This window comes from Cibotium barometz, chromosome 60 (assembly GCF_041138505.1).
Source record: "Cibotium barometz isolate CiBa-2024 chromosome 60, ASM4113850v1, whole genome shotgun sequence".
Taxonomy (NCBI): Eukaryota; Viridiplantae; Streptophyta; class Polypodiopsida; order Cyatheales; family Cibotiaceae; genus Cibotium; species Cibotium barometz.
In genome coordinates this window covers 21,864,031-21,882,482 of record NC_141105.1, presented here as the reverse complement: position 1 = coordinate 21,882,482, position 18,452 = coordinate 21,864,031, and the positions used below count along the sequence as shown (strand labels likewise).

Sequence of the window (18,452 nt, the reverse complement as noted above, 5' to 3'; positions counted from 1 at the left end):
ATCTCGTACTAAGCCAGACATCTAAACGTATAATGGGCCTCATCCTCTACCACTCCCGTGGTGCATACTTTACATATCCTCTCCTTCTCTGGGTTATTCTAGGCCAGTCTCTACTATGAGCCGGTGGGAGGATACCCTGAGCTGGCCAATCACCATACGCATAGCATGTGACATGTGTATTCCATGAATCCATCCTCGGAGAAGTGATCTCTGTAGAACTCACAGTTCTTATACCCATCTCTGACGGCGACACCCATGTCCAATATGTATGTGTAGTCTAGTAGATCTAATCGGATGATCCGGTTGATCTCATCTCATGAGAGGTCAAGGCAGGGGGAATCTAGGTTGTACTGAAATGGGGGGAGAGGGTCCATCGGTATGCCATGTGCATGAGATCTCTCAACTTCCTCCAAATACCATGCATGTATCGGTAATGGAGGTTGTGGTGTGGACAACGAGGAGGGCAGTCCAGCTCTCTCACCTGCTCCCTCTCCCACTCACAATATAACCGCATAGACGACTCTAGTGCTAGCCGTGGAGCGCGATCTCTATCAAGAGTGTAGACATGTTGAATGTAAGTGATGGCCTGAAAGAGGGCATCTATAACCAATGAGGCCACCCCAAACTCTGCACGTATAATTAATGTTTAAATAATCAGATGAATGATTGAACAATTAACACCATCAATGCCTGTTTAAGTAATTAGATTGATGAGAGAGAGGAAACACAATAGACTGCATAGATTAAACGAATCGATTACAATTGCTTCTGTTGGAAGAGAGGTTGATACATGTACCTCTTCATGGCTGAAAGTTTATAAAATTATTCACATCTAATAAATGTCCTAAAGTCACTTAAAATGTCCATACGTTAAAAACTTGAATAAAACACTAATAAATAATAATGTTCTATGCATCGTATATAAAATCTCGAAGCTCTTGACGAGTACTACACAACTATACACAGCTGATCTGAATATTTGAGAATAAGAGAACATTATTTCCATCAAATCTCCCCCTTAATGATCAACTTATTCTCCTTGACACCCAGCATGTCTCTCAAGTATGGGAACTTCACTTTTCCAAGTGGTTTGGTAAGAATATCTGCTACTTGATCATCTGTAGAACAATAAACCAATTCCACCTTGCCAATGAGAATCTTTTGGGTCAGCCATATGTTGACTAAGCTTGCCAACTGCATATGCAATATCTGACCAAGTGAATGAAACTTCCAATCAGCTGTTTGTATAATGTTCCATCAACATCTACTTTATGGTTGAATGCTGAAATTTTCAGATTTGGCTCCATAGATGTTGCAGTGGGCTTGCTCCATATCAAACTTTTCCAACAACTCTTTCACATATTTGGATTGAGTAAGAAATAAAGTGCCAATACCAAGAAGGTAACGAAGTGATCCCAAATCCTTCATGTCAAACTCATTAGAAAGACTCACCTTCACTTGATTTATAATGGTTTTGTTGCTTCGGATGATAATAAGATTATCCACATAAACAAGAAGCAAATTAATTGCAAGAAACTAGGGTTGGCCATTCAAGGCATGGAGTGACAATACGGGTGCGGGTCACCATCCTAACATCTCAAGAGGGAGAAGTTCACCATGGAAGCTTGGAGCTCCAAAGAGTAAGTGTACTCATCAAAATGTATATGATCAGAAAGGTACAATGTCCATGAGTCCTATGTCTAATATAGCGTAAGGTCCCATTCCCCATGCACAACCAAATCTACTTCATTACAGGAATATAATCTTCTTGATGGAGAATATATAAATTGGGATAACACTTACTTTGGTTGAAGCCACTTTGCAATAAAAAACTCATCAATGTGAGAGTACCAACCTCTTTTTTTTCAGGAAAAAGATCCTTCTATTAGTTAACAAAAAAACCAACCTCGAAGGGCTAAATACAACCATGAAGGACTAGATACAAACTGGTCTCCATGTACGGGGTGGGGATCAAAGAATCAAAAGGTGGAAAAAGATGCAATTCTCCTCCGGCTGGCCGCTCTATGAGGAGAAGGCTATCTCATACAGGGGGAGGGGGAGGGAATAACCACATAGGTGGTCTATAATGCCAAGTGGGATCACCACCTCTATCTATGAGAAAAGGGGCAGGCCGCCAGAGCCTCAAGAAGGCTTCCCGCCGCTTCCGCATGTAGTCAAAGCCACCCTACAGCTTCCCCCACTGACCATGGAGGGTATAAATGGTGTCAATCAAAATGCTCCTGATGGACTCCACAGGCGGAATGTGGGTGCCTTCGATGGCTTCGCTGCATCGAGCTCTCTAGATGTGCCAGGCTACAATGCTGCTACAAATCTCCGATCTCTCGGATGAGCCCGGAGTCCAATGATAAGTAGATGGGGCTGGGACTTGTACTACCGAAATGCAAAGATGAGAGACCTGAAGGGCTAGCCCCCCACCTTCCTCCTAATAAGCCATGACAACCTCAGCCTCTGTGGCCCAAGCAACAATGCTCCATGAAATGATACGGGGCGAGGTTCTGTCCATCATGAAAATGCAGAGAATTTGCTACCAAACCTGCTAAGCCTTCAGGCAATCCCAAAGACAATGTCGCTGAGACTCGTAAGGGTGGCCGCACCTCGAACGAGCTGTTGGTCGACCGCCAATGGCCAACCACGTGCCAACTGCCAAACTCTTGTGTGCCAACAGCCAAGGAAAGAGGGTGATCTTTCAAGATCAAAAACTATCCCTAAGAGAAACCCTTGTGAGAGGTCGTGTGACTGCTAGTGTACTGCTACTGTTGGGGTGCCCTCAACCTCAGGCATCTGAATCTTGCGGCCTAGTCGCATCGTGCATGCAAAGAACGCGGTACCCAATGTCTCCTCCCGGTCAGTAGGATCACGCCAAGTCCACTCCCTCGGGTCCCACCGGAGGCGCGTGAAGGGCAGGCTCTCCCAAATCCATAACCACCAGAATCTCCCCCTGGCCACCTTGGCCAGGGGTGGGTCAATATGCCACTCGTGTGCCCGAAATCCGATCACCCTCATCCTCTTTAAGGTGCAGCCACCAGTGAAATCATCCAAAGGGGGCTTTGATCTCTCTAATCTGCCATGGGGTCCAATAGAAAAAGTGAGCAAAGCACAGCTCTCATCCGCGCCATGGATTGCCAAGAGAATATCATGCCTAGTAAACACGCCTAGCCATTGCGGGGGGGTCAAGTTTGGAATAGGGGTGAGCCACGCCTGGGGAATAGCAGAGTCCATGTTGAGGCTGAGTCTATCTCTACCCTGGATCCCAACCAGGCCTCTCCCCTAAGCCTCCGGGGGAAGCTGTGTGAATGCAAACCAATCTCCAAGGGACCTAGCAAGTCCTATGCTCAACGCTCAACACTTCCCATGATACATGAGGTCGGGCCCCCAACATGTGGCCCCTCGGTAAACGGATCAAGGGGTTCTAGATCAGGGGCTGCCGAAGACGCTCCTTCAAGGCTACCAGAGCTCACTGCTAAAGGGCCGGCCTAAGGTGATCCCAAGCTCGGAGTAGGCTAGGTGCAAATCTGGCCTCAAAAGCTAGGCTAAAGCCGCGGGCCCGCATCTCTATGAAGATCCATCTTGTGCTCTACAGCCAGGGGGGGGGGGGGGCAGGCCCAGCAAGGCATGACTCTGAATGGTAGGGTCAATGATGCCTAGGCCCCCTCTACGTCGTGGTTGAATGATCACTATTTAGGCCTTGGCCCGGGCAGGCCTCCCATCACTGCCGGCCGACAAGAAGTTCCAGATCAACTGTTGTACATGACCAATGCATGCTCGGGAGAAGGCCCAACAAGAAGTAATGTACCACATGGTGGCAAGAAGGACCTAGTTCGTCGCCACCACTCAGCCGGCTAAGGAGAGCCTCGTAGAACTCCAATATAAAAGCTTCTTCCGAATGCTCAAAAGAAGAGGGGCGAGCTGCTTGTGCCAGTTGATATATGCTCCTGATGTGTGACAAGATCTCAATCGCCTCTACAAATCTCTAGAGATTCCTCACATCTCCGGATAAGTATGTTGCTGTGTCATTTGCAAACTTGAGTCCAGCAGCTCCTCCTGAGTACAGATGGGGAGACGTAATCCCTAGAGCCCCATCTCCTGAGCTGAGAGAAAACTACCCATGGCCTTGGCGACAAATAGGAAGAGGTAAGGTGCTAGTGGACAGCCGTGCCGGACCAAGCGTGAGAAGGGAAATCTGTCACCTCGGGCTCCCTGAATGAGAACCTGACTGTGAGAGGCTGAATAGAGGCCTGAAACACCACGGATCCACTCCACTGGGAACCCCATCCGATACATCGTGCCCTCCAGAAAGCTCCAATCAATTCTATCATAAGCTTTCTCAAAGTCTAGGAGGAGCACAATGAGGTCCTGATGCTGCATCCTGGCCGAAGTTGTCGCCTCGCAGAAAGTGAAGATGTTGTCCAGAATGCTTCGATCTTGAACAAAACGTATCCGAGTGTCATGGATCAAGTCAGGGAGGAAAGGCTAAAGTCTCCAGTTGATGGCCTTGGCATAAATCTTGTAGGCGGTCCCAAGGAGGGTGATGGGTCTCCACTGCCGGATCTTCAATCTATCACCACCCTCCTTAGGAATCAAGTGAATCAAACCCTCTGAAAGTCTCTGTGGCATGGCACCTATAGTCATAATCTCATTAAAGGCTGCTCAAAGGCCGCCTTCCATGAGATCCCAGTGATGAAGAAAGAAGGAAACTAGAAACCCGTCCGCCCCCAAGCATTTACCCCTAGGGAGAGCCGTCAATGCCTCTGCCAGTTCCTCTGTTGTGAAGGGAGTCAATAAGAAGTTCCAGAGAGCGGAGGGAACCACCTCTCTCATGTGCCGCCAAACCCTCTCTCACACGTCCACCACCTGTGGAGATAACAGGGCACCCGCGAGGAAAGATCCGAAAAAATCCGTGGCAATGGCTCTCACATGGGGGGGTCAGAAACAGTAGCTCCATCCTGGCCACGCAACCTGCAAATACCATCTCTCTGCCTATTAGGGGCTGTGATCTCAAAAAAGTCCCCTGTGACTCTATCTCCGTCTTGGGTCTAGAAGGAAGCTCTGGCATGGTATCACCCTTCTCTCCTCAATAGATCTGATCTTTGTACGGGCGGCAACAAGGTGACTCTCAATCCATGAGCTATCGGGGGAACTCTCCTAAAGACACTGGAGAGAAGCAAGACTCCTCCGAATGCTCCTCTTATGCTCATGGAATCCCTCCAATCTGCTCTGTGCTACCTCTTGCAAAAAGCTGTTGATCTCGCCAAGGCCCGCATCCAAGGTGCACGCGGCAAAACCTGAGATAAAATCCAATCCCGTCCTGTATGAGGCTTAGGGTCCTGTGTGAGGCTACAGATCAGAGAAAGTGGTGCCCGCAAGCATGCCAATCATGCCTTTGCGATCGCAAGCCCACTCATCTACATAGGATCTATCAAGTCGAGAGAGGTTGGGGCTGGTGCTCCTCCTATCAAACCGCGAGAAGCACAGGCTCTCGGGGCTGCGCCCAAACTCTGGCAGATGCCAAGGGTCCTGTCCCCTGAGTCCCAGGATCAACTCTCTTCCCAAGCAGAGTACCCTACGCCTGAGACTGTAGCCATCCCTTCTCTATATTTGTCCTCTACTGACTCGATCATGTTAAAGTCTCCACCCATGCACTAAAAGTCAGCCTAAGGAAGGGCCTAACGGACTGTACTCCAAAAGGTGGCTCTACCTGTTGTGCGACATTCAGGGCATAAACATTAAGGAAGCCCACACACATCCCTTCTCTATATTTGTCCTCTACTGACTCGATCATGTTAAAGTCTCCACCCATGCACTAAAAGTCAGCCTAAGGAAGGGCCTAACGGACTGTACTCCAAAAGGTGGCTCTACCTGCTGTGCGACGTTCGGGGCATAAACATTAAGGAAGCCCACACAGTCCTCTCCAATCCTAATCGTAACCCACTACGCTCACCCAATGACTATGACACCTGTGCCAACTACTGTCAGCAAGAGCTGCTCACTGACAGAAATACAAACTCCTCCCTCGTCCCAGGAGACCAAAAAATGTGACTCCTGTCTGGAAAAATCTTCCCACAGCAACGGGTACGCCCCTCGAAAAGATGGTGCTCTTGGAGAAAGAGAATGTCAATGGGTCCCCCAACTGCAGCTCAATGGAGCTCTCCTCTAAGGACGTCTCGCCTCTGAAAGCATTGAGGCCCCCCAAACCCTGAATGTTCCATGCGGCTATCCACATATCAATCTCTATGGCTACCCTCCACTCGAAGAGTCTTGGGCGTGGGTTTCGACGGGGAGTAATCACAATCGGTCTTGGTGCGAAAGCGCGCCAGGTGAGCACGGATCTTGTCCTCCATATGTCACCACTCTTTCCGAGCGCAAGAGTAGGCATACTCTCTATCCATTGATCACAATGAAGGTATTTGTAAGACGGGGGGAGGGGTACTACAACTGAGATATAAAGGAACACAGAGAGCAGCACCTCCAAGCTGGAGGACACCACCTCCTTGTCCTTATCTCTATGGCCTGAGCCTCCCAGCCCTATCCGAGCCAAGGGCCAGAGATGGGTGAGCACGTCGGTGATGCATAGACCATGAAGATGATGCGAGAGTTCTACTGCCTGCCCTTGGATGGCGGCAACTACCGATCCAAATCCCACTCCATCCTTGGGCCTGCACTCAAGGAAAGGAGAAGATCATCGCGCCACTCTCTAGCGTGGATAGCCTAGAATGATAAAACACCACACACATCCAAATGGGAGCCACTATCTCCTCAAAATATATGTTTTCAACCGGAAGACATCGGAAGAAACTATAATCCACTAGCGGCCCCAAGATCATGGGGAGGCCATTTGGGGACTCCAGTGGGAGAGCCCTCACTGGGGAGGCGGCAATGGTCATCTCCACCGGCTCCGAGAATCAATGAATCAAATGGTGGACGAAGCTCAACGGCTGCGTCCAGGTGTTGTCGGAGGGTGGCGGGAATGCTCGTGGTGGAGGGAGAGGGGAGTGCAGGCTCAGAAGAAAAGGACGGGGCATGGGGGGGGGACTGCTGCGGGAAGAGTAGGAGGAAAGGATGGAGGATGGGGGGGGGGGGGGGGGGGGGGGTGAAGAGCCTTCCATTAGTTACCAAAAATACAACCAAATTGGCTAAGCACATGACCCAGTCTCAATCGTGGGAGACAAGAAAACAATAGGGGGGAGAGGGGCTTTTCCTCGCTGGCAAGGTTATCTCATACAATGGGTGGGAAGGGGGAACAACCAAACAGGTGGCCTATAAAGCCAAGTAACCTCGCTGTGTGTCCCTGAGCAATGTTTTTTTCAGTTATTATTTTTTAATGTCCCTGAGCAATGTTTTTTTTAAGGTATTATTTGTGTGTTTTCCCCCCCTCCAAACCCCCCCCCCCCCCCCCCCCCCCCAAAAAAAAAAAAGAGCCTTTAGCATGTTTTTTGTTATGTTATGTTAGAAAGATGCTTTTCTTGGCTTACAGAAAGCTGTGCGCTTTTTGTTCACAGGTCCATACCTGGGCAAAATTTGGATAGGGCTTGATGAGCTTGCAAGTGATGTAAAACACCTTAGTTAAGGTGTTTGGGGCATCCGCAAAGGGCCTCAGCTGCACCCAGTGCGTCCCAGCTCAGGGTGCCCTGCCCTGTACTTTACAGCTTAGGCCTCACACGTCGCCCAGCGCACAGGCCATAGCCACTTAGACAGTACTCAGAAACCTTGTTTGCTTGACCTCGTTGAAGGCTACCTTAAGGCTAGCCTTCAAAAAATCCGAGTGATGTAGTGGGAAGTCCATCCTCAGCCGAGGCATCTCCTACAGGGTAAAGCCACAGTAGATGACATCTTCAGCAAAGTTTCCCAGGAAGGCCAAGGTCGGCCTGCCGGCAGCCTGATCCTGAAAAACCAAACCCCACACATAGTAAAACAAAAAAACAAGGGAAGTGAAATTTCCCTGAAAGAAATATTTAGTTTAACAGGGAGGTGAATCTTGACCTCAGCCAGAAGATCACGTGATGATGCCATTTGCATCATTAATGTTAATAACACGTCATAACTATACAAGTTTTTGTGATTACATCAATATTCAAACCTTGGTCTTGTTAGAGAGCATAGAAAACAATTAGAGCTGCTTGTTCTAAGTGAAATGCTTATTATTTTCGAAGGTCAGGAACAGAGTTCATGTAACTTCATTCATCATTGTTTATGTGGTGATGAGGCAGGAATTTGGAAGCAGCCATTCGAAGATTTAAGGGCAAGGATGAAGGGGGTGAATCTGCTCAGGTCCTCCTCCTCTTGATCCAGCACGGTGCAAATGGGCTTAATTTGACTGAAGCTCAACATGTCATTTTGATCGAGCCATTGCTGAATCCGGGTGCCGAAGCTCAAGCAGTAAACCGTGTACATAGGATCGGACAACAGCATACAACTTATGTGCACAGGTTCTTGGTGAGTATTTTTCTCATGCCACACATTCACAACAAGGAGGCAATGTGTATGGCAAACTAGTTATATACAAGAGTTAGGGTCTTTACACTGTAAAGACCCTAAGCTTTGTGATGGGCTGTCATTACCTAAATGATGAGAGCTCTTTATATATGTATCATGCAGATCAAGGATACAGTGGAGGAAAGCATCTACAAATTAAGCCAGCTGAAATCCCATTCACCAAATGGGGTGACCATGGGAAGAAAGAGTAATCAAGAGGTTTCAACGCTGACTGTTAAGGATCTGAAAATGCTTTTTAAGAGAGAGACTGACGACTGTAGACAACCTGTTCAGACAGACACACGTGAAAACACCTCAGGGGATAATAACTTAAGGGAGTTGCCGCCCTCTGCTGCAGCTGCTGCAGCTGCCGAGGCGCGTCTAAGGCAGGCACTCAACGGCAGGCCTAGTAATACCTGATGCAGCAACATTTGTTTTCCTCTTTCCTTCTTGTTTCCAGGATTTTGAGCTTCCATTCTTTAGACAAAATGGGTATCTTGATCAAGGGGCAGGCTTTCCCATATGCTGCCTTTGCAATTTTTACTATTTTTCAATCTTGTAATGGTCGTCCAATTTGGCAGCCAGCAAAAGCATTATTTTCTCCTTGGATTTTTGTTGTTTCTTTTAGGATACCTAGTGAGCATATGCTCTTAGATAAGCGGGTATTTCTGCACCCAAGCTGTCTGAGCAGCTGACATATAAATGACTACAATTTGGTGTACATGGATTGAGCCAACATTCATGTATATATTCACGAGGGGTGCACTTTTATCAATACATTGTATCCTCGTCCATGGTAACCATTCCATGGGATGTTGAAGGGTTTGGAGTGTCCTCACCCATGGTAACCATTCCATGGGGCAGCTGGAGTGCCGTGGTTTGCTTTCGCCAGCTGACAACTGTTCACACTTTTTGTATACTGGAAAGTCTTATAGCATTTCACATTATGTATAGGCATGGTGGGTCACATTGATGTAACAAGTGCCCTAAAAAAGATGGTGTTCAGGATCGAACATACGAGGCAGCTTCACCAGCGTGGATCGTGAGCTAACCACACGGGCAAGAACCTTGCCAACTTATCAATACACTGTTAAGCTATAATGTTTGCAGAATGAAAACATGAATTCACGAAGGGGGGAGGGATGGTTTGTTTGCTAGAGATGCACATGATGTAATCATTCATGCAGAGAAAATATGTTATTCAAATTGTTGTTTTACTATGTTAAAACTTTTTTTTTTTTTGAAAGTCAACAGCTACTCAAGTTTTTAAACAATACGACGTCACTTGGGTATTATGCCTGCCAATCTACATTTAACTAAGCTCTTACTCAACTGATGAGATGACCAAGGAAGAATGCAGACTCCAAGATGGTTTATGGTACAAAGCTCAGTAAGAAGATAAGACAATGGATATGTTGGACGAGGCCTTCAATGTATGTCAGACAAGGCCGTTCTCTTTGCACTCATAATATGGCCTTCCAGCACCTGCGCCTCCTTCTCCCTCTTTGCTACCCCACCTGTGCAGCCTTCTCTGTCTTCGCTGCGCCGCCTCCTCTCTTCACTGCCTCCTTCCCTCTCGTCGCTGCACCACCTTCTCTCTTCACCACCTCCTCTCTTTTCGTTCTCCTTCCCTCTCTTTGCTGCCCCACCTTCGCCGCCTCCTTCCCCACCCGCCTTGCTCAGGCCCCCAAGGCAGCAACATAATCCTCTCTCTTAATGGGGCTCTGAGACTGTGCCCACCTGGTTGAACAAATGCCACGAAGGTCAGGGAAATGGGATGGCCTATCCCAGCAGCTGAAGTCTTATTGGTCAGATGGAAACCAGTTCTGGGCTCACTAGTCAAAGATGGCCTTAAGGCAATTCAGGACATAATGCGGATCTAAGAGGACTGCTATGAGAAAGCATTGGGAGAAATGAAGCAAGCCCACACCTTACAGGTTGAGAAGCTCTCCAGTGAGGTGAGCCGACTGAAAGAGCAAGTGGAATGTCTCACATACAAGCTCAAAGAAGGCCAAAGCACTATCAAGGAAGAGGGGGAACTCACACACATGGAAGAACTTATCACAAGAGTGTAGAGGCAAAGATTCGAGAGAGTATGGTAGCAACAAAAGAAGAACTAGTGCGGGGATGGACGGATGTAGTAAAACGGGGAGTGGAGGAGTGAACAGCAGTGGTCAAGAAACATGGAGCCTCCACCCCACCGATCATAGTAGAAAAGAAGAGGAACATTACACACAAGACGCTCGAAGAAGAGAAGCAGAGGAAGACTAAGGCCTTACACATTGACATCACAAGTATGGCAAAGGGTAGCACGGCAAAAGCAGCTGCCTCAGAGCTATGCATGAATCTGAAGGTGGAAGGTTCCCCATTTGTGGATGAGAGCAGGAAAGGATACCACCTGACCATGTCCACTTGTTCTTTGTTTCCCGGACTTACGGAGTCACCAAGCTTTTTAGATACCAGGGTACCGTTGAAGGGGGAGAAAATCTACTTGGACGAGGATCTGACTCTGACACAGGTGGCACACAGGAAGGCCTCAATGGAGGTCGTCATGGCAGCCTGTAAGGAAGGGAAGTGGGCAGTATACTGAGATGGAAGAGTCATCATTAAGGAGAGGTGCCCCACCCCTAAATAGGGGCGTGGGGTCTATGAGACTATTTGCATCAAGATGCCAACCAATGGTCAGATGTGGGAAGCTTCCGGGAGACATTTACAGGACGAGATAGTCTTCTATATGGAGACACATCAGAGCTCGGAGAGGGGATTGCCTCGTGTCGCCAAATACCACTGGGAGTAAGCTTATCGTGGGCATACCCACAGGACAGGAGGAGTACGGGGTCAAGAGAAGTAGCAATCCTATTTAGGTTGCACCTTCAGGGTATGATGAGCTTAGTCAAGCAGGCTGAGGATGCCAGATACATGTGGGTTAGGCTACAGCTTACACACACTAGATACATACATGTGGTGGTTTGCTACTTTGCACCAAATACTTCGTCGCGTTGTGCTATACAGGATACTCAGGACAGCCTAACCACTCAGGAAGAGGAGAGGAAGGAGTCCCCTTATGCATCATTGTTTGATGAGATCTCAGCCATGTTGGGACTAGGTGAAGTTCTCCTCATTAAGGACTTTAAACGCTCGGTTCTCCATTGCCTGTACACCACCCAGCCCACCCCCACCCACCTCCCACTATATACCAAAATCATGTATAGCTCTGAGGCATCTGCTTTTGGCGTGCCAACAACATTGATTATGTTTTGGTAGATATGGACCCATCAGTTCCCCTTGCCACCCTCACCTCCCAACTCACCAACACCATACAGCTTTCCATACACCCCCCCACTCCAATGCTATAAGCCGCCGACAGCTACCATGCCCCACAATGGTTGGTATGATGACAAGTGCCGCACCACACATGCTCGTCTCAAGCGAGAGGTAGCAACTGGTCAAATCCTCGAGCGTTATACGATGCTCAAAGGATTAACCGCGCTCTCACTCACCACAAGAAACGAGCATATGTGATAAAGCAATACTGGGAGATATACGAACTCTTCTTGAGCGGCAACTCTTAGGATGCCTGGCATAGGTTGAGGGAACAACGTCCACCCACATCCATCATAGATCCTCACATCTAGCACACTTATGCACTCACTTTCCCATATTCTGCACTCCCACATCCACCTGAACCTCGTCCCACTACTTTATTCACATCGACCATGGTGGAAAAGGCCATCCGAAAACTCCAAAACGGCCGCTCCCAAGATCATGACACCCTTGCTCCTCTCTTGGCTTACATGTTTATCAGGGCATTGGTGAAAGGCTGTTCCCACACTTGGTCATCACACATCATTTCACCCATACACAAAGCTGGGGACACTATGGAGCCCCATAACTACAGGACCATCATGATCTGCCATACCTTACCCAAGCTATATGGATCCATGTTGGAGACAGAGCTCAGTTCAGAGGAGCATAGAGCGGTAGGCCGGGCTAGGTTCAAGCATACCTTCCCCACCCCGGATCACATCTTCACACTCAGGAGCCTCATTGAGCAAGCCAAGGCTAATGGCCGACGCCACTATTGTTGCTTTGTTGATTTCTGCAAAGCTTTTAATACGGTGCCACGTGATCGCCTACTACAGTGCCTACAGACCGTTGGGGTTCCATCAAACATGATTTGGGCATTATTGCTTTATATATGTCAATGATTGGGAGGGTGAGATGCCTTGGAGGACTTTTAGAGGAAATATCCAATACTATTGGGTGAAACAAGGCTACATGTTGTCCCCCACCCTCTTCGGGCTATGCATTAACGAGATCTTAGACTTGATTGCACAGCGAGAGGTGGAGGGGCATCCCTAGCAAGCATACTTGTGTCTATTCTTTTATATACTAATGATAGTGTTTATAATTGTAGACTCACGAGAGGGACTACAAAAGCACATGGATGCCCTATAGGACTTCTATTTGCAGAGGGGCTTCTGAGTTAACCTTGGGAAGACCAAGGTCATGGTCTTCTATACATCCCCCTAGTGTGAGGAAACATACAAAGATCACCTACATGGGCAGCTAGGTGGATGTAGCAAACTCATGTCTACTTGGGTCAATTTCACAAGCTCCAACAAATGCTTCTCCATGAGATGAGCATCAAAGGACAGATTGACTAGGGGATACACTACACGTGCCCTCCTAGAGAGAGTGTTGCACTAAACACACTTCCAAGAGCCCACAATGAAGGCCTAGATTTTTGACACACTAGTGACTCCATCAATGATGAAATGCATCTCCATTCTGGGCACTGGGCTTATCAGCAGCGGGTAGATTGGCAATGCGTAGAGCAACCATAGATTTTGATGGATATCGAGATTGATATGCTACAAACCATCTATCCCTCACCATATCATTCAAGCAAAGTTTGCTACAGCACCTATGGTGGTAAGGCCTTCTTCCAGAGTGTCACGTAAATACAGATGATACTAGCTATGGATTCGTCACAGTTACCATACTTGGCACTGTAGTCTTCTCAAGCAATAGCAGAGAGAGGGGTGCATCCATCCTAGTATGGTTATGTTCTCACATGGTTCACCACACACGGACTACAAATGAGCCAGCTACCCCCATTTCAATATGACCCGGACTCCCCCTACACCAGCCTCACACGTGGATAGGAACCGTGTAATTCAATATAGCTTGCTATAGTTACACATTTGAGATACATGGATTACCCTAGGGGAGCCCTACCACCCAAGATGTAGTACTACAGTGACCATTTTACGAGGCTTACAGAGGATGGAGAGGCCAATGTACCTTGATGCTTTCATGTCACATGCCATGAGCATAGCATTTGGTTAGCTCAAGGTCTCATCCCATAGGCTTGAAATTTGAGGTTGGCAAAGCAACAGGGATCAGACTTTGTAGATTGTGCCATGGAGGAGTAGAGTCAGCATTATATTTGTCAATACCCGGTGTATTATGAGAGCAAGGGGAGATTCCACTGCCTATTCAAAGAGGGGTTTGGGCCATTATCTCAGGTGATGGACTATCCAGATCAGCGTTGTCTTGGACACTTCCTGTTGGAGATCGATGATGACACCAAATTACTATTTAGAGATCCTCGACCTCGGCACCCATCTCAATCTACTATCACCAGTTTTTTTTGCCCACAAGAGGACACTCAGAGAGATGAGGTCACCAAAGTAGTGATGAGGGACCCACCATCTCACCCCTTCACTGGAATTACCCTGCCTCGTGCCATTGCACTTCGGAGACTAGATGGCCTCATCCTTCTAGACCTAGAGCACCTAAAGCTCACCAGCCCAAAATTGATGAGATCCTCGCTTGCTTAGTAATATAAAAACGTCCCTACACAATTCTAACAATAGGATCATTCTCTAAACCTCCTACAAAAATGTGAAAGGTTGTGTTCTCTATGACAATGAAGAAAAAAACATGCCAAATGAAGATAAGAAAGAAAGAAAAAGATCTCTATTTGTCAAGCACTATGGCTCACGAAATCAACTCACAACAAACTATGAAAACGAATTCAAATTTTAAACACAATCTAAACGTGCTAGACTTAATTTTTAAATTTCTGACAAGCATAAGAACGTTCTTTAGTCATTATAAGAAGTGTCGTTAATGTCTGAAATCTAAAATCAGTTTTCAGAATTATATTTAATAATAAATAGTGACATAACTAACTCTCTTTAGTAATTACTTTTCTAACTACTTTTAATTTCCATGAATATATATAAATTTTTAATAATGGTCACATTGTTATGATTAAAATCATGATTTTTGAATAATTATCTATTATATTCTCTCTCTCTCTCTCTCTCTCTCTCTCTCTCTCTCTCTCTCTCTCTCTCTCTCTCTCTCTCTCTCTCTCTCTCTCGCCCACCCCTTCTCCATTTAGCACGAGGCGGGAACAAAGAGACCCACTTTATCTCTCTCTATCTTTTTTATAAACTTCTTGTAATTCTCTCTCTCTCGAGTAGCCCATTGTGGATACAAAGTAGGTGTAGAGGACATAGGGGTGTGAGTGTGTAGAAGGAACTATCCATCAGTGTGGTAGGGGTCCATAAAGAATTTCCAACATTAGCAAGGGTGAGGAGGGCCCATAAATTTGTAGGCCGGAGGAGAATCTAGGATGAGGCAGCAACTACAAATGATCCTTCATGATGAGAATGACGATGATGATCCATACATATCTACAGTAGTTTTAGTTTTTTTTGTTATGTCGTCTTTCTTTTCCATGATGAGATTTCATGGACACATTATACACCTTTGTCCTAGACCGTATCCCTCTTTGATGTTTTAATCCTTGCTTTTCAATTTAGTTCTTTTCTAGCATTTTGTTATTTGTTAGTAAATAAAAAATGGGCTTTATTATCTTAGGCATCTACCATATGCCCTTGGAAACCATTAAATAGGCCAATTTAAATAGATTGACCTTCATGTAGCACAAGTTTTTGACCAAACCTTTGCATATGAATTCTTTTTATCATTTATGCTCGCTGCAATTATTTACTGTAGTGAGCCTTAGGATAAAAAGCATAGACTATGTTTGACAATCTTACTAGGAAGACTTGGAAGCATAATTGTAAATGGGTATACCTTCATTTTGACTTGGGATAGGCATAAAAAATCTTAGGTGTTTGTAATAATTGAAGCCATAAAGGAAAATTAATTTGGGTATCAAAAATTGGGGTTTCTAAGTGCACTTAAACTCCCCTTCCCTTTTTTCATAAATAGTTTTGATCTTTTAAACTAAGACTATAGGTTATTTGTCTTTGGAATTAGCTCGAGAATAAATTAAATAGAATGGATTTAGAAGATCTTGTGTGGGGTGAGATCCTCAAACTGTGCACCATAGAGTAGATTTTTAAAGTCTTTTACCCTAGTTGTGAAGTGCTAATTTTTGCTTAGAAGAAACTCTAAATCTAGCCTTAGACTTAGTGGAAATCTTTAAAATAAAGAGAGACTAATCCTAGAAAGATGAGGGTCAAGAATGCCTAAAAAGGTGTTAGTTACACAATTGTGCATGTGAACTCATACCCTAAATTTTACCCATAGAAACCTTTAGAAGAGAGTAAAATAATGGAATTATTCTATATTAGAATCCCTAACAAATTATGGTAAAGAAGCCATGTGAATATGACCCTAAATCGGTGAAGGCCTAGTCATTTTTAGAGAGAGAATGCTCCTACTAATGGAATTTTATCACCTTAGAAGTCGAATAAAAGATAAGTTAATGAATAAGGGTAGAACTGTTTGTGAAGGAACCAAATTCAAAAAAGAATGGAGTAAAGGACAAGCAATGGAGTAGAGGGAAAAAAATCAAATGTCTGACAGGAATCTAGAGAGATAAAGAAGCTAGAAAGAGAGTGAAACCTTAGAGAGAAAATTTTGGATTTATACAAATTAAGGCTAATGAAGGTTCTATTAATCAAATTCCCAACTTCAAAGGCCGATGCTACTTACTCCCCTCCGCCACCTTGACTTCTAGATTCTGGGAGAATGTTGCATTAGGACAATGATACTCATGCGAGTTGGAGTTATTCATGAGCAAGTGTTATGCTCTACCCTTATCTAGATCATGTTCTTTAACGCATATTGTATAGACTGCTCAGGGATTTTATACTCGAGATAGAATAGTTATTCCTAGAGAGAATGCAGACTTTATACAAGCTCATTGAGTCCATAGTCAACTATACATTATACATAAATAATCTTGGTGCACACGCGTGTGCGCGCGCGCGCACACACACACTGTTTTTCTATTTACAAAATTATCTTTCATTTTGTCTTATATCTTGTTTCAAATTATCTTGTTAAGTTAAATTAAGTAAACAATGATTAGAAAATGTTCCAATAAGACGATATGATCACATTTACGTTTGAACACCTCTTATCTTCACATAATTGATGTGGAAGGATCATTCTGATGCATCATTTTGAAGAGCTTTTCTTCCCAACATGGAATGAATAGAGCCGACAATGGTGTGTTGTTAATGACTCCTACTTTAGCACCGTTTATGCTTGTTGCCTTCAGGAGAAAATGCTCAAAGAGAATGTCTATATAGCTATGTTTCGCTATATATTTAGAATAAACACTTAGCTTCAATTATATGCATGTGTGTTAGACTTTGTAGCTCATACACAAATTTTTAGAGCTATTAGTTTCTTTATCTCCCCAGAACCCAAATCCTTATTTCTCATAATCTCAATAACCGTAGACATCATAGGACCCACAGTACAAGAATGGATACTAAACCCAAGATATATCTGAGAAAGCACAATGGCGTATATAAATAAGATTAAAAGCTTTTTCTTTTGAGCATTGTCTTTAAACTCAGAATATTAAACATATAGCTATGTGATGTATAGTAATGGCCCAGCATCAATTGATCATTGGTCGTGAGTATCAAAATGTCAGCATCACTTTCCTGTATATGACAAACGATAAAGAAAGAATGGATGTGCATTATCTCAAGTTTCACGATTATAGAGATTAGCCTATATTTTCTTATGTCCTTTGCTTCAACCCTAAGTTTAGCTATGATCACACTGAGAAACTCGGTTTAGTTTAAAGAATATAGGATTAGAGGTCAAAGTCGTACTCCCTCGATGAATGTTTATCTAGATTAAATCATCTCAGATTGTATCTCCTACCAAAAATTTGTAATCATGAAAAAGTATTTTAAAATTTACTGATTTGGAATCAAGGATTAGATTTCCCTATTACAATGTAATAAAAGCTTTTGAGTAAATAAGGAGATCTTTTTTTTAACCTTTACTCAAATCCCTTGTCTCAAAGCTTTAAATGTGTAATTATCTTTTTCAAAATAGTCACCATGAGCCGTGCATGTAGATCTTCCCACTTGGTGGAAGAGCTTGACAACGACATTCGTGAAGGCTTGCACAAGTCTCAACCAGCACCTTTCCATAGTGAAGGAAATAATTTGGCCGAAGTTGTTAATAACTAGATTGATGCAATGGATGCGTATTTTTATATCGCCGATTACAATAAACGAAGCAAGATGGCCTTGGCACGTCTCAAGATGATTGGTTCGACTCGTTCAGGCTGAAAAAACATGTTGAGGCCAACCACCTTAATCAAGACCAACTAAAGTTGGATGATCTGTAGATGTATTTGCTACGAAGATATTGCCTACCAAGATATGAAGAAGATCAGATGAACGAGTTCTTGGAACTATCCCAGAATAGTAAATCTATCGATACATACCATCAGGCTTATGCTAATCTAATGTGGTTTTCTCCATCTATGGATGATACCACATTACTCAATAAATTTGTCAGAAAGCTTGATTCACCTACAGATAAGCTAGTTAAAAATGCTAAGCCATACTCTATAGCCGAAATGATGTGTATGGCGAAGGATTTCGCCAAGGTTTTTCCAAAGGAGAACTCTCATTCTAGAAGGTTGCCCCTAGTTGCTC

At 44.9% G+C, this 18,452-nt stretch overlaps 1 protein-coding gene across 4 annotated transcripts in view; it reads left to right on the top strand.

Moving 5' to 3' along the window:
* The window catches only part of LOC147605124 (RING-finger, DEAD-like helicase, PHD and SNF2 domain-containing protein), a 72,499-nt gene extending 63,058 nt beyond the window's left edge, over positions 1-9,441 (top strand). For all 4 annotated transcript variants that reach the window (XM_086794427.1, XM_086794429.1, XM_086794426.1 and 1 more), the window contains 2 exons: positions 8,226-8,451; positions 8,614-9,441. In XM_086794427.1, coding sequence (XP_086650553.1) covers positions 8,226-8,451; positions 8,614-8,910 — 523 coding nt within the window. In that variant the 3' untranslated portion in view covers positions 8,911-9,441. The remainder of the gene's footprint in view (positions 1-8,225; positions 8,452-8,613) is intronic.
* Positions 9,442-18,452: the final 9,011 nt, after the last annotated feature.